The following is a 16,811-nucleotide window of genomic DNA, read 5'->3' as shown; positions in this document are numbered from 1 at the left end:
AGTAAACCAGAAGCGCACTGACATGACGCAACACAGTCCAGGGAGGGGCCTGCACCTCTCCTGCCCGCCAGGCGGTCTCCATGGAGCCCTTGCTGGCCGCAGGCTCTTCCCCCAATGCAAACATCCCCCGGTCCAGGCCATGAGCATCCATACTCCTCACCCTGACACTGAGGACCTTCTCTAAGCCAAACCCACCCTTTTCCCCATGGTCTGCAATGAGGAAGGCCTGGGTTTGATCACTGGGTTGGGAAGGTCCCCTGGAGGAGGGCATGGCAACCCACTCCAGTGTTCTTGCCTGGAGAATCCCCATAGACAGAGGAGCCTGGCAGGCTGCAGTCCATGGGGTCGCAAAGAATGGAACACAACTGAGCAACTAAGCACAGCACACAGCACAACACAGGCTAGGAGGGGTAGCAGGGGCAGCACCTCAGGCCTGGAACGGAGGCAGAGACCCTGAGTGTAACAGAGCAACTGGGCAGAAGGGCCTGACCAGTGCCACATCCAGGCTGCTCAGGCAGGAGAGAAATGTGTATTCATCTTATTTATGCCACTGTTACTTAGGGGTCTTTGTAACAGCAGGGAAACCTGCACCCTGGCTGATATACACTGATATTATTTCCATTTTACAGAGGAGAAAACTGAGGTTCAAATTCAGGGTACTTAAGGAACCTGCCTGAGGCCACAAAGATAAGAGGATCCAGTGCTGACCTTGCACTTGCCTGACTCCTGAGCATGTGCTCTGTGCCCCATGACACACAGAACCTCACTCAGAGGATGCACGCTGTGGTTCCACATGAGAAGACACGAGAGGCTGAGGCCTTATCATGAGGCTCCCTGCTGCAGAGGGGACGCTTGGATGTGGCCCCAGCGAGGGCCGTAACCGGGAATCAAGGTACTGCTCACTCAGGTGCACAACCCGGACCCTGAGAAGAGCTGGGGTTGGGGTGGGGGACACCTGGGCCCCCAGCAGTCACCCTGGTCTGCAGAGCTGGGCACAGAGAGCCGCCTTCCTCTCCTCGGCTGGTTGTCATCAAGGGCACCAGCTGGTCCAAGCACCCGGCAGGGAAGTGAGGCAGGAAGAAGGGAAGGAAGACTGAGGCCTGGGCAAGAAGGGGGAGGGTGCCCACAGAGCTGGAAAAGCGGGACCTAATTTGGCAGTGAGCTATTTCAGGACTGTGCCCCGGGGACCTCGGACCAGAGACACCGGGGGAGGAGAGTCTGGTTGTGCAAACGCTCCTAATCTGCAGCTCCTCTAGGGCCGTCAGCTGCTCCTGGGCTCACTCGGGAGCGAGGACGTAGAGGGGCTGACGGCCAGTGCTTGCGCTGGGTGATGCGTGTTTGCTGTCTGAGCCAGAAGGGTCTGTGCCCATCAGAGCTAGAAACACGCTCACGCTGTGCCTGGACAAGCACATGACATGGCAGGACTCCCTGTCTGTGGCATGTGCTGTCCTAAGTATAAAAACACCCCCCCCCCAAAAAAAAAACAAACCCTATTTTACAGATGAGGAAACTGAGGCCAGTCTGCTCATCTCTGCTCATTTCTGTTCACCCAGTGCCTGACACACTGCTAGTGCACAGAAGGCCACAGCACGTTTCTCAAATGAACAAGTGAGGGGACTTCCCTAGCTGTCCAGTGGTTAAGACTTCACCTTTCAATGCAGGGTGTGCAGGTACGATCTCTGGTTTGGGAGCTAAGACCCCACATGCCTCACGGCCAAAAAACCAAAACATAAGATAGAAGAAATACTCTAATAAATTCAATAAGGACTTAAAAAAAAGAACAAGTGAGACAACCAATGAAAGACAGAGAGGGAGAGAGAAGCTGAAGGTGCCCAGGAGATGGAAAAGATACTTACAGCCACAGGGACTAGGTAGGGTTTATGGTGGGAATGATGTTCTCAGATCAGGGACAGCCTTAATACAAAGAAACAAAGCAGCGACCGTTTAGGGAGCATGTGCTCTGGCCCAGGCGCCCCACTGACGCTGGGACACCTGATGGGGCTCAACCTTCCTACTCAGGAAGAACCATCTCAAGTGTTTCTGGGGGACTGTCACCCAGAGCCGACCGCCTCTCTCCTCTCTGGGGTCCTGCCTCCTCTCTCCCTGGGTCTACCTCTTTTGGCTTCTGTCTTGGGCCTTGCAGGACCCCGGTTCAGGAGCAGCCTTCCTCAGCTCCACTCCTGCAAAGCCAGGAAGAGGGACAGGGGCCGGGGCACACACCTTGCTCCCCGGCCTGGAACAATGGTCACAGCCGGGCTTCTAGTCCTGGCTCTCCCTTCACCAGCCAGGGGGTGATGTGTGGGTGAGAGGAAGATGAAAACAAGAGCTGTTTACTGCACACTTACTGCGTGCCAGGCCCCATGCTTAGCCCTCAACATATATGAATTCTTCAACCGTAACAGCCCTGTGAGTAGGTCATTGTTATTATTACCTTCGGTTTCCAGATGAGGACTCTGAGGCTGAGTGAGCCAAGTGACCACCCTAAAGTCCAAAGCTGATGACAGGCAAGGCCAAGACTCAAGGTTATATCTCTGACTCCGAGCCCTGGCTCTGACCCCTGCCGAGCTGCCTCCCCCTGGGCATGGCCCTCTGCAACTGCACTGGTCTGGCTCTAAATTAAGCCTTGACTAGCACATGGCTAAGGTCCCTGCTGGCTCAGGGAAACCGGAGTCTTCCCAGGAGATATTCCCACACATGGGCCCATGTCTTCCACTTGCCTTCATCTCCCATTCTGCCATCACCCCCTGCCGCAGCCCCAGCGGAAAGGTGAGAAAGGAAGGGTAAGTGGTGGGCTGGGGGCTACACCCGGAATCCTGGCTGGCCACTGAGGGAGAGGCCACCGGGGGAGGAGTAGCTCTGGCTCCAGCCAAACTGGGTTGCGTCATAATCCTGCTATAGTAGCTTGAGCGTGGCTGGCCATCCACCAATACGATATGAATCAGGCACAGTGGGCAGCGCTGAAGTCAAGGAGAGTATTCAGGATGACTAAGGTGGCCTCCCCAGCATCTCTTTCTTCTGCTTCCATTTCCTGTTTCATGAGCTCCTGGGGAATTCACTCTGGTCCCAGGAACCCTTCAGGCAATCAGAGTACCACATCTCCTTGGTCACAGTGACTGGCTCAGGCATGTTCAGGGATGCGCATATGATCTCAGTGGGGCCAAGGAGAGAGGGCAACTCCCAGGATCTAAGTGTCTTCTCAGGGAAGGGTGTACAAGGGTACACCCTCTGCTCTGCACATTCAGGGATGCTCAAGGGTCGGGGCAGGGGGGAGCGGGAGGAAGTGGTGATGTAACTGTGCCAGCCATTTTCTTGCAAGATGAGAAGTGATTTTGTGGGTCCAACAGGAAGGCTGCGGGGGCCAGAGGAGATGAAGAGGAGCCAGGGCAGCTCATCAGAGCTGCTGGTGGAGCCTCTCCTGCAGCGGGCCCTCTGGACTTCTTCCTCCCTGGACCCGGGGGAGTGTTTTTTTGCTTTCACAAGCCAGTTTGATTGTATTTCTTATTTTTGGTGACCAAGAGTGTCCTATCTTATCCAGAGAGGGTCTTCAGCAGTGGTGCAAGACCCTGGTAGGTTGTGGAGGCGTAAATAAATAAGAGGGGAAGGAGGTGAGTAAAGAGGAAGATGGGTGTGTGTGGTTATGACAAGGGCAGACAGGCGCTGGTTTTCCTGGGGAAGCCACCACCACCCTGCCTGTGTGGGACTACACCCCTCCGGCCCAGGCAGGCAGAGCGCGGGGCCTTCTAGCTGGGGAGGGACCCAGACACCACTCCGCGGCCACCCTCTCGATCTCACCCACACGGCTGCCTCGACACACCCATGACACCCCACAATGAGCCAAAGTCCACCTCTGGGTCCCCCTGGCTCCTCTGTAAAACACCGGGTCCGTCAGAAAGGGTCCGTCATCCACAAGGGGCTCCAATGTGGGGTTTGGATCAAATTAGGCAACAGATATGGTCAGGGAGAGACCGCCCTCCGGGGTGAACGGTGACAGTGCTCAACACAAGGCTTGAACCTGTGTCCCCTATGGGGCCGTGCAACCAGCCCTGCACTGTGCACTAACATTTTTATAGATCCTCTGACCATGTTCTGGGTAGCAAAATTATACTGCATTGCATTAATGGTGGGTCCAAAGTATTAATTTGTTAAGTATACATTTAGAAATGTTAGTCGCTCAGTCGTGTCCAACTCTTTGTGACCCCATGGACTATAGCCCGCCAGACTCCTCTGTCCATGGAATTCTCCAGGCAAGAGTACTGGAGTGGGTTGCCACTTCCTTCTCCAGGGGATCTTCCCAACCCAGGGATGGAACCGATGTCTCTTGCATTGTAGACAAATTCTTTTCCGTCTGAGCCACCAGAGGAAGCCCATTTAAAATATACAATTTTGTGGCCTTATTTTAAGAATTCTTTATTTTTCAACATGCCAGGAGCCTTAACACATGAGCATTGGCCAGGCAGGCCTCTCTGAGCTGTCCTCTATGTCTTCCAAGGCTGGGCAAGATCCTTGGCAGCTTGTTTGCCACCTTGAGCCCAAAAGATGTGCCCCCTACGCTCCTGCTCCAAAGAGGAGGCTCTTGGCTTTCCTGTGGGTAGCTGGTGGAAATGCAGGGGATAGGGGCAGACTGAGGGCCATCATGTGGGCCCCCATATACTCAAGAGAAAGGCCACTAGTGGGGACCCCCTATCCTGATGCTCGGAAATGTTCACTTGCACAGTCATAACATTTTTTTCACCATTTTTTTCACAGTCATAACATTTTTTTCCCCATTAGAGGGCTTACAGGGAGAGACAGATGAGGGGAGTGTACGCTACTGTGAGAGAGAGAGAGAGATTGTGAGAGAGAGAAAGAGAAAGAGAAAGGGAGGGAGGGAGGAGACACAAGCGCAAGACATCACTGCCTGTGGTTTTCATTTACTGTTAGTTGGAGTCGTTAGGTTTCCTTTTTTCTTTCTAAAATTCCACACCTCTTTCTACAGATGATGAACGTGCGGAGCCTGGCCGAGGCGCAGGCCGGAACACCCACCCATTCCACGAGCCATGACGTGGAGGGGCCGGATGGAGGCCAGGCGCGGCAGTCACCCAGCCCGCCCAGGGAAGCTGGGGCGCCAGGCCGGGTGGGTGGTGGTCTCGGGGTGGACTGCCCTGCTCTCTTCAGCGAGCCCCACCCCAGGCTCCTCTGCACGGACATTCCTCCCAGACACTCTGCCACAGCTTTGCGCTGCCAGGAGATTTACCTGCCACCAACCATCTTCTCGTCCCCAGTGCCCCTCAGGACAACATTCCAGCTTCTGACATGGGTGCTATAGACCGACTGTGTCCTCTCAAAATTCCTATGTAGAAACCTAATCCCCAGTGTCCTGATATTGGGAGGCGGGGCGTCTGGGAGGGGATTAGGGGACGAGTGCCTTTATAAGAGACTCCAGAGATCAATCCCAGCCTTTCCGTCTCAAGAGGACACGGAGAGAAGATGGCTGTCTGTGAACTAGTAAGGGGCCCTCCCCAGACATCTCATCTGCTGCCACCCTGACCTTGGACTTCGCAGCCTCCAGAACTGTTAGAAACATATTCCTGTTGTTTAAGCCACCCATCTATGGTCTTGTTGCTGTATTGGCCAGAAAAGACTAAAATGGGCAAACAAAGGCAGAAACCAGAGAAGAAGCTACTACCACCTCTGTCCCAGCTTGGAGGAGCACACGTTCCCCAGAGTAGCTCCCCCACCGTACCCCCATTTCTAGCCTCCAGACTGGACTTCCCACCGACTCAGCACATCTGCTTCCACGTTCTTACAGATCCCCATGACAGCTCACAGGCAGAGTGGTCGGCGGTGACCAGTGCCATCCCCCAGCCCCCTTCTCTCTTGCCTCTGTGTCCTACTAGACCCCCAAAAAAAGCCATGTTTTTGTTTTTCTCAGCTCCCTCCCCGCTAGGCTGATGTGTGGTTCGAAGTTGGGCAACCCAGCATTCTCCTCCTGCCCTGGAGTCCCTGTGGGAGGTGTTACCTGGAGCCACGAGCACCCAGAGGGCCCTGCAGGGTGGACCCAGGCCTGATGCTGCAAGGAGCCCCGGGGCTGCCATCTCTCACGAGTCCCTGTCCAGGAATTGACGGTGTCCCTACCGTCAAAGACACCGACAGTTGGGTGGTCTTCACTAGCAGCCAAATACATCCTAACTTACACAGTGCAACTCAGAGGAGCTCTATGACTTGCTCAAAGGAAGGTGTCTATACGAATGTCCTGGGGTGGCATATTAGGCCCAACCTTCTACTGGAATATCCTTTGTCTCTGGGCCTGGACCACAATCTCTGACGTCCATGGAGAGAACCTTGAGGCCCACTATGACCCTCCATTGACAAGGAAATATCCTCATGTGTTCTCAACACTTGACTTATGAAGGCAGGGAAGGGCTCAGCATTTTATCAAGATTCACAAAAATGGTTTTCTGTTTAGCCCTCAAAGCTCTCTGGAGGAGAACCATCCTCTTCTCATGAGCACCCCTTCATTAAATGCCAATCACACACAGAAGCCCAAGTTGGCTCCAGCTTTCCTGATTCTTGAGGATGGGCATTGACAGCAGGACAAAACCCAGGCAAAGGCAGGGCTCCTCCCATGAGCGCTCAGATCCCTGCCCTCTGCCAGGGGGCTGCCTTTGAAAACTGGAGTAGCTGTCACTCTGCTTCAAGGCACACAATGCTAATAACAGCTAAGCTTTCCTGAGTACCTACTGGGTGCCGGGCTCTACTCTAAGATCTTGCACCTAGTCGTCATTTAGTCCTCAAGACAACCCCCTGAGGAGCATCATTATCACCACATTTTGATGAAAAGAAAAAACACCGTCTACCAGACTTCCCTGGTGGTCCAGGGGTTGAGAATCCACCTGCCGACGCAGGGGCTGCAGGTTCGACCCCTGGTCCAGGAAGATTCCACGTGCTGTGGCTTAATGCTGTGGAGCAACTAAGCCTGTGTGCCACAACCACTAAAACCCGAGTGCCCTAGAGCCTGTGCTCTGCAACAAGAGAAGCCACCGCAAGGAGAAGCCCCCACACCACAAGCTTGACGGAACTAGCGAAAGCCTGGGCACAGCAACAAAGACCCAGCACAGCCAACAAATAAATAAAAATTTAAAACAAATCAAAAGAAAACACCATTGCCTACCGAAGCATCTGTCCTCCTTGCCTACGCCCTGGTGGCAGGGACTGGGTCTTGCCCACCCCTGCAGGAACACCTATGTGGATGAATGAATGGGTGAATGTACAGGTAGATAAGACCATTCTGGCCCTCAGGCTCCCCTCCTTCCCTGTCCGGCTGCAGAGTGCCAGGGGACGGCTGGGGCTGGAGCTCCAGAATGACCACATTCAGAAGAGGGAGCGACCATCTTCAGCTGTGGAAACCCAAGAAGAGGCTAAGGAGGAGAGGCATTGGAGGGCCATCTCAAAACCTGGCATTTTAATCCCCCGTTTCTTCCTTTCCCATCTTAAAACCTGCCGTTCCTCTGAGCTGGTCTTTTTGGAGGAGGGCCAGGAAGAGCCACTTGTGTTGCCAATCTGGGCCAAGGTACTAGCAGCCAGGTGTGGCACTCTTTACGGCAGAGCTTAAAAAACAGACACTTGCCCCAAACCCAGGGCCTGCCCGATCCAGTCTTAGATGACAGGAAGCAAGCCAACCTGGCTGCACTGAACCCTGCAGAGCTGAGGAGGCCTTGCAAATCAAAGGGTGGGCTCCCTCTTTCATTTTTGCATCTAACCCTGCCTTCCTGTGCACTGTCTGCCTGGGGTGTTGTGACTGCTCACTGAGTATTTGTGGGATGACTGGCTGACACACCAAACGAAAGACAATGAGGCCCCAGGTTGGCTGAGTGATTTTGGGCAGGCTGCTGAGATGGAAAGAGAACTGAGCAGAGATTCAGAAAACCTCAAGTTCTAGTCCCGGGCCTGCCACGTCATCCCTGGAGTAAGTCTCTTTCCTGTTGGGGCCAGGTGGGGCCCTCATCTGCAAAATGGAGCAGCAGAGTTTCGAGCTCTGTAGCCTGGGTGGGCAGAGGGTCAGAGCTGGGCCGGGGTTGGCCTGTTACAGCTGAAGAGTGGCGGCGTCCAACGCATGGTGGTGTACACACTGCTGCCTGGAGGAAGCCTCTTTCCGGCCTCAGGTTTGGGCCTTTGTCACCTCCCCAGCCCCCCATCAGACCTGACAACGACTGCTGAGGTTTCTCCAGACCCCAAGGAACTCAGGCAGATACAGACTAGACAGCATCCTTGTTTTCGTCTCTTTCAGAATTCTTGTGAACTGCAGGGTAAACAGCCCTGCACCGTGGAGACGGCATCATAGCATTTCCCCGATTAAAAAGGAGACCGTGTTCAGCGCTCCACTGTGTGACTTAAACGGCAAGATTTCTCTTACCAGAGGAGATCCGATGACATTCTGGAATCTAAGTGTGAAATCTGATTCTGCCTCCCCAAAGAGTACCATGTCTCATCTCAGGGCAGGGAGGGGGCATTCCAACGAAGCCCCTTGGTGAACCGTCAGAGGCTGGGTGGCAATTCCAGCACCAGCACTGATCTTTAGTCCCGCTTAGGGCACTGGCCACAGACTGCAGGTTAGGTGCTGTACGTGTCAGGCACTGTCCCAGCGTTTCATGTGCATCACCTCATCTAACCTTAACACCAGAGGAAAGGAGACAGTATTAGAATTATGCCCATCTTACAGACAGAAATACTGAGGAAGCTAAATAGTGTACCCAGGGCCATACAGTTGGTGGTTGAACCGGGATTGGAACACAGTTTATCCAGTACTTCTTGTGTCAGGCACTGTACTAGATGGATAAGACCTATATTCTCCCCATAGGGAGTTTAAAATTTAGTGGGAGAAATAGGCATGTGCACAAAGAAAAAATGAAAATGAGAGGGTTTTTCAATTTAATAAAGCCTCACACAAGTTCAAAGCATTATTTCTTTGCTATTTCCCATTATAATGTGCTTTACATATGCAAGTATATATTGCATATGCACATAAATTTTGTGTGTATTTCTATATACACGTGGGTGTGATCAAATTTATCACAAGGGAGTGTTCATAGACTTTCCCCATCCTCAGCTTGCCCAAACGAACCTCCTAATCCTCTAGTCGTCCAGTTTCCCCCAGACTTTGTTCCAGTGTCAGGGTTGAGGCCAGTTCTGCCAGACAAGCTACTCTGCTTTTGTGATGCAGATGCAGGCCCTGGGAGTGAGGATGGAGGGAGAAGAGGGAGGGGGAAGATCCTCTCAAAAGTTTAGGACAATTTACATGACAATGAGCTGGGGTGAGTAGGGAGAGGGGGGAGGAAGGAGGGAGATGGAGATGTAGAGAGGCGGGGAAGAGGCAGGGGGAGGAGGCGGAGGAAAGAGGTGGAGCAAGGGAAGAGAGACCGAGGGAGAAGGAGCAACAGAGAGACAGCTGGAGACGGGGACGGAGGGAGAGGGGGAGAGGGAAGAAGGTGGCAGGAGGCAGAGACGGACAAGCGAGAAGATGAAAGAGGACAGGAGGGGAAAGCCTGGCAGGCTTGTGGGGGTGGGTAGAGAGACGGTGTCCGGGGCACTTAGGAAGAAAGCAGTTCAAGAGAGCAGGACTGGGACAGACCCGAGGAAGACAGGAAAGGCCCTGTGAGAAGAGCAGTGGGGGCTGTCCTCTGAGTGCCTTTCCATGTTTTGGGAGAGACTCCGAAGAACAGGGTTCTGAAGCTTTATGTTGCCTGGCTGTACTGTGCCTCTTTAAATGGGACTCTGCCCTGGACCTGAGCCACATGGATCATAGCTTCCTTAGGGTTACAAATCTATAAATACGGATTCTGTGCTGAATGACCTTGGATAAATCACTTTGCCTCTCTGTGCCTCATTTTTTTCTTTTCCACTTCTCACTCCCAACTCACCAGGCTCACTTTCTGTTAGGGCCTGGTGGTGTCTGCTTGGAGCCTCTGTCTCTCTTCCTCCCACGGCTCCTTCTCAGGTCGTTTCATCACAAATATCCCTTTCAGGTTCAGGGGAACCTTCCCTGGCCACCTAGTGTGAAGTAGCTGCCCCCTTCCACCTCATCCCTCAAACCCCCACAGCTGATACACAGGCAGGCTGGGGGCGGGGAGGGGGGGGCGGTCCCTGCAGCAGCTCCTAGACAGCAAAGCCACACTAGGCCACTCCCAGGAAACACCTTCTCCAGCTGCCCAGCTCACTGTGGCCTAAGGTGAAATAAAACAGGAGGAGACGCCCCAGGGCCTGGAGGACTTCCTGACAAGCCTGAGTGCCGTGGTGCCACCTGCCGACAGAGGACTGGGCTCCAGCTCCTCCGTGTCCAGGGGACTCTCCAGGGAGTACCCGTTCTGTTCTTGGTCTCCCTTCTCAGTGGACCTTTTCCCAATCCTCTACTTGAGGGCTGTCTCCACCACACAAGAAACAGCCACAGAGGCCAAGGGGCCCACAGTATAGACCTTGCTACTGCTAAGTCGTGTCCGACTCTGTGTTATCCCATAGACTGCAGCCCACCAGGCTCCCCCGTCCCTGGGATTCTCCAGGCAAGAACACTGGAGTGGGTTGCCATTTCCTTCTCCAGTGCATGAAAGTGAAAAGTGAAAGTAAAGTCGCTCAGTCTTGTCCGACCCTCAGAGACCCCATGGACTGCAGCCTACCAGGCTCCTCCGTCCATGGGATTTTCCAGGCAGGATTACTGGAGTGGGGTGCCATTGCCTTCTCCCAGTATAGACCTTAACACATTATGTTCCTAGCAATACCCAAGCAACCACCTCTCTACTCAGGATAATAAACTGGGAAAACAAAATCCTCCAGGAACAACAAATGTTTTCCAAAACCAAAGGAGAAAAGCATTTCAAAGTCACGCTGTTTTGGGTTATAATCAGGGCAGGAGGTTCTGAGGAAGGAAGAGTTGCTTGAGAGGTGGGCGTGGCAGTGAACACACACACTCTTGGAAGGTCTCGCAGGCTGTGGTGGGTGTGTGTGTTTGTGTAAAGTGTGTGCTATGGACATGTGAGCCTTCTGCACTGTGTCACCTGGTTAACTGAGATTCAGGCACCAAGCTTTCTTTGGCTGAAAGGCAGACAGAGAGACCAAAGGCCTGTCCCATGTCTGAAGATCAGACCGGGCATTTTCTGCTTTAACACCTGCCCAAGTTGACAAAAGTGAGTTAATACTTGCAAAGTGCTTATGGCACAATGCCTGGCCTCTAGTAGGTGCTCAGTACAAGAGAGCTATTGGTGTTACTGTTGTGACCATTATTATTACAATGAATGAAGTCCTGTAAGCTGTCTGGCTACTGATAACCTGTCTTGGCTACATCTGATGATCTGAGCTGCTCTTTGCTGACTGGTCTTCCAGCTCTACTATCCTGGAGAAGGAAATGGCAACCCACTCCAGCATTCATGCCTGGAGAATCGCATTGACAGAGCCGCCTGGCAGGCTATAGTTCACGGGGTCCTAAGAGTTGGACAAGAATGAGTGACTCATACACACACATCTCCAGCAAGGCCTGGCACACTGTCACCTCAGTGAATTCTTAGTGCAAACAGAACTGAAGACCTCACAGTGTCCCTCATTCCACGGCCCTGGCTCTGTGACCAAAACCAAAGCCCATCCCCGGGGAGAAGGGTTTCCTCCCTGAGGGGCAGCGCCTGGCTTCCCCGCCCCAGGCTGGCCCTGGACATCCTCCGTCACTCAATTTCCCCTCCTCCGGGGGGAGGCAATGCCTGAGCTGGGATGACTGTCGCAGAGAATTAGGATTTTGTGCATAAAATATTGAATTTTACATTTAAAGCTATCTGTCACAGATGATTTATCATACCCAGTGAAGGTGAGGATGGTTTTCCTCTGTGAGGGAGGTGATTTTTTGGCAAAGAAAGGATGTATACACAGTGCACAACCACACCACACGGGAATCGGAGCTTAACGCTCTCTATCCAGAGGCTTCAACGAGGGGCCCAGGCACTCGGTGGCCTCCACCTGCTCCCCACCTCACACTCCAGGTCATAGGGAGAGGACGGTTGGGATTCAGCGTCCCAGCAGGAGATAAAGAGCCACTCCTCGAGAGAATTTTCCAAGGCTGTTTTCCCTTGCCCCTTTTATTCGGCTTAAGGCAATGGCACCCCACTCCAGTACTCTTGCCTGGAAAATCCCATAGATGGAGGAGCCTGGAAGGCTGCAGTCCATGGGGTTGCTGAGGGTTGGACACTACTGAGCTACTTCACTTTCACTTTTCACTTTCATGCATTGGAGAAGGAAATGGCAACCTACTCCAGTGTTCTTGCCTGGAGAATCCCAGGGACGGGGCACCCTGGTGGGCTGCCGTCTATGGGGTTGCACAGAGTCGGACACCACTGAAGTGACTCAGCAGCAGTATAGCTGTGTAAGGTTCAGTGAACACAGACATTTGCAAATAAGAGTTTTTATGACTTATTCCATTCACCACCTATCAGAAGCCTGGAAACTCAACTGAAAACTATCCCTGTTCTAGGATGTCAACTTCCTGCAGGAAGGAGAGTGCGCCTGGTCCTCAGACTCACCTTGGAGGGGCAGAAAACACAGCCCCCTGGTGCAAAGGAGGAAGAGAGTGGATTCAAACGGCTGCCCCCACCACTGGCAAGGAAAGGAAAGCTCCCCTAAGGAGGGGAGATGGTGGCCAGGTAGGGCTTGTAGTGCCTAAAAAATATATTTTTCTGTTCAAGTGAGTTGCCCAAGGGCATGTACTTGGACAATGTTGTGAGGGTCACGATTTAGGGCAGTATCACCAACCCTTTCTCATCTACACAATAAACCCTGGAATTCTGGGTCTGTCATCTCCATCGGCAATCGTGCTATGGCGGTTTGCCCACTACCGGAGCCCCCTGTTGGGCTGTACTGGCCAGATGGACAGGTGCCCTGGCTGGTGACACAGCACAGTCTCGTCCTGTCCCCGTACAGCAGCCCGTCCTCAGAGAGAGGACATGGCGGGGAGCAGGGATAGGCCTTCTCCTCCCCGCGCCCATGGGCGCAGCGGCCTACCTTTCGCTCCTTGTCACCGTACTCAATGCCCAGAGTGTCCATGGCCCGGACGATGGCTGCCAGGGACTGGATGGTGTTGCTGTAGACCACGGGCTTGTACTGCTTCACGTCTTCGCCAGAGAAGCCGTCTTCGTGGATGATCCTAGAGAGAAACCACACACAGCACGTATGATGAGCGCGCTGGCCTCACCTGGCAACGAGCGCTGTCAGACGTGGGAGCCCTCCCCTCCCCTCTCTTCTTCCCTTCTCCCCGCCGGTCCCTGGCCAACCTCCTGGCTTAGCTGGCTGAGGGCCTGGTCCAACCTGGATGCTGAGTTACTGAGCTGCTGTGGTCACACCACAATATCTGAAGGGAAACTCTACCTGAATTACCGAAAATTAATTTGAAACACAGAATTGTGGAAAAAAAGAAATGCAGTCTCTTTATACTCCCTACATACCGTGGAAGCAAGATCAGTCAAGGGGTTAATAACACTTGAAAGCACTCAGAATACACATTGAGCACTCAATATATGCTTGTCATGAATATTTTACTATTTATTTTTGGCTACTCTAGGTCTGTGGTGCTGTGTGTGGGCTTTCTCTGGTCGCAGTGAGTGCGGCTACTCTCCAGTTGCAGTGCGCGGCTTCTGTTGTTGTGGGGTAAAGCCTTGAGGGTGCGGGCTTAGTAGCTGTGGCACACGGGCTTGGCTGTCCCGAGGCGTATGGAATCTTCCCAGGCCAGGGATTGAACCCCTGTCCCCTGTATCAGCAGGCAGATTTCTCAACCACTAAGCCACCACGGAAGTCCTGCCAATAGTATTTTTAAGCAAAGCTCAGGGTTTTAGCTTAAATATCCACTCAGGAGCATACTGTTGAAGACCCCTGAAAGAAGCCTGCAGATGAAGAACACATTTTTCTCTCACAGCAAACTTCCACTGCTTAAGGTCACTCACTTCAAACGAACCACCTTCATCTTTGACAACAGGAGAGCCAGCAGAAGGAGGGGCCTGTTCTCCACCCTCGGTTGGGATGTGAGCACTGTGTCGCCCTTGTTCTGGTGGCTCTGAACCTGACACGGAGGACACAGAGGTGACACTGCAGCTCCTGGAGGCCGCGCGACACTCAGCGCCCTTCTGTGCTCAGGCTCGGCTGGGGTCAAGGCTGAGGCCAGACATGCCCTGAGGCTCCTGTGCCCTGTGGATGGTGCCCGTTGCTGACAAGGGCCCAGGGACCAGAGAAAACTAGAAAGGGGGTAAAACTGAGACTCTGCAAGAATCTGCTCACGATTGAGGTAATTAAGAAAAGACAATTGGATTTTAAGACTAACACCCAACAGTAGGGGCTTCCCAGGCGACACAGTGGCAAAGAATCCACCTGCCAATGCAGGAAATGCAAGAAACGTGGGTTTGATCCCTGGGTTGGGAGGATCCCCTGGAGAAGGGAATGGCAACCCACTCCAGTATTCTTGCCTGGAGAATCCCATGGACAAGAGGAGCCCGGGGGACTACAGTCCATAGGGTCATGAAGAGTCGGACACAATTGAGCATGCATGCACACGTACACACACACACACATCCAACATTAGTCATCTGCCAATAAACTGCAAACTCTCCTGTGGTCACGTTTTTCAGTCCAAGACTGAAGACCACCTGTGACGTGTACATCCACCTGCGTGAAAGCTCAGACTCCCTTACTACCTCTGCAGCCCTCCTCCAGCCTTTTGTGTCCTTCGGTACTGGAGAACACTGCTAATGAGTCTCTCTCTCTATAAACAGTTTTACTGAGATAGAGTTCACAGACCATATAATCTACCCGTGGAAAACGAGAGACTCAACATTCCTTAGTATATTCACAAGGTTGGGCAGTGATCTCTAAGTCTAATTTCAGAATGTTTTTGCCCTCCCCAAGAGAAATCCTGTACCCATTAGCAGTCACTCAATCTCCCACCCCCAGCAGGAAGCAACCACTCATCTGATCTGCTTTATGTTTTTACAAATTTGTCTGCTGTAGACATTTCACATATATGCAATCAGACGAAGTGTCGTCTTTTGCGACTAGTTTCCTTCACTTGGCGTGTTCATCTGTGTTCATCCGTGCTGAAGCATCCATTAGTACTCCCTTTCTTTTTATTGTCAAACCAGATTTCATATACAGATATACCGTGTTTTACTTATCCCCAGGTCAGCTGATGGATATTAACAGTTTCTATTATAAAATGTGACTTGGTGCTGGGTTGAGTCTTTATCCTGAGCTTCTCTAAGAAGCAGATCAAAATGACCCCACTGCCTTTTCACTGTCTTTTATTAGCCCTAAATCCGGCTTTGTACAAGTTTCTCGAGCGTACATCCAGTCTGCATCATGGATGTGTACTACCCTGGAGGGAATCTCAAAGGGAATTGTTAGTTCCCACTGTAAATAGCTAGAGATCTGGACAAAATATGTGAAACAAGGGCTTTCAGACATTGGAGAATAAGCAGTGCAGGACTTGTGATCTGGGACGGAAGGGAAGGGAGCGTGGCGAGACCTGTGAGGGATGAGTCCTGTGATCGCCTTGGCTTTCTGCCTGGAGGCATCCGCCAGACCTCAGCTCGGGGAGGGAGGACCCGCACACATCACAGCCGCCTTCCTGAGCGCATGGGGTAAAGGGAAAAGTTCTGGAAGGCTGAGGTGCAGGGTACCTGAGAGGAAAGAGAGACAGCGAGACAGAGAGCTCCACGTATCTGACTGGGGGTCTTTCTGAGGCTTTGGCTGAATCGAGTGAGACTCTACAAACTTGAGAAGAAACATGCGTCAGGGAGCTTCTAAGATAGACCCGTCCGAAAGCTCACCCAAGGCTGAGCGTGGTGCAAGTCCCCACTAGTCAGAATGGAGAGTTAGACACCTAGGGCACTTGGCAGAGACCCCAGAAGGCTCACTCCTCGGTAGTAAGGGCTACTTTTAGACCTGCCCTGACAGAACTTAAAAATGAGCCTCAAAGAAAAACCCAAATTGACCCACAAGTCAATAACTGCGTGACAGAATAAAATCTAACACTCTTTAAATGAGGACAGTGAAATCCAGACCCTTAACAATCTAATATTCATAGTATCCAGCATCCAACAGAAACATTTCTGGATATGCAAAGGGGGAGGAAAGTGTGATCCATAACCAGGAGACAAATTAGTCAACAGAAGCAAACTCAGAAGTGTCAGAGATGATGGCATTAACAAACAAGACCTCAAAAACAGCTATCTTGGGATGATTTGGGAGAATGGCATTGAAATATGTATAATATAATATATGAAACGAGTCGCCAGTCCAGATTCGATGCACGGTACTGGATGCTTGGGGCTGGTGCATGCTTGGGGACAACCCAGAGGGATGGTATGGGGAGGGAGGAGGGAGGAGGGTTCAGGATGGGGAACACATGTATGCCTGTGGCGGATTCATTTCGATATATGGCAGAACCAATACAATATTGTAAAGTTTAAAAATAAAATTAAAAAAAAATATTCTCAAGAAACTAAAGGAAAACATGAACGTAATGAGTAGAGAAATGGAAGATATAAAAAAGAATAAAACAGTATCTGGAGATGAAAATGCAATATCTGAAATAAAAATTTCACTGACGGGGACTAACAGCAGATGAGACACCCCAAAGAATAGTGAACTTGAAGACACAGCAATAGAAACCATCTAAACTGAAGCAGAGAGAGGAAAAAGGCTGAAAGATGTATTGTGACATACATAGGATAACATGTAGAAGCAAAATCTATGCAATGATAGCACAAAGGATGGGAGGGGTAAAATGGAAATATACTGCTGAACAATTCTTATATTAT

At 52.0% G+C, this 16,811-nt stretch overlaps 1 protein-coding gene across 2 annotated transcripts in view; it reads right to left on the bottom strand.

Moving 5' to 3' along the window:
- Positions 1-16,811, bottom strand: part of GNAO1 (guanine nucleotide binding protein (G protein), alpha activating activity polypeptide O) — a 138,723-nt gene that overhangs the window by 59,641 nt on the left and 62,271 nt on the right. For both annotated transcript variants that reach the window (XM_010861916.1, XM_010861914.1), the window contains exon 2: positions 13,009-13,150. In XM_010861916.1, coding sequence (XP_010860218.1) covers positions 13,009-13,050 — 42 coding nt within the window. In that variant the 5' untranslated portion in view covers positions 13,051-13,150. The remainder of the gene's footprint in view (positions 1-13,008; positions 13,151-16,811) is intronic.

The sequence above is a fragment of the Bison bison genome, unplaced genomic scaffold, assembly GCF_000754665.1.
Source record: "Bison bison bison isolate TAMUID 2011002044 unplaced genomic scaffold, Bison_UMD1.0 scf7180017864473, whole genome shotgun sequence".
In the NCBI taxonomy this organism is placed as follows: domain Eukaryota; kingdom Metazoa; phylum Chordata; class Mammalia; order Artiodactyla; family Bovidae; genus Bison; species Bison bison.
Note: the sequence above shows the minus strand (reverse complement) of the source record. Positions and strands in the feature narration are given on the sequence as shown.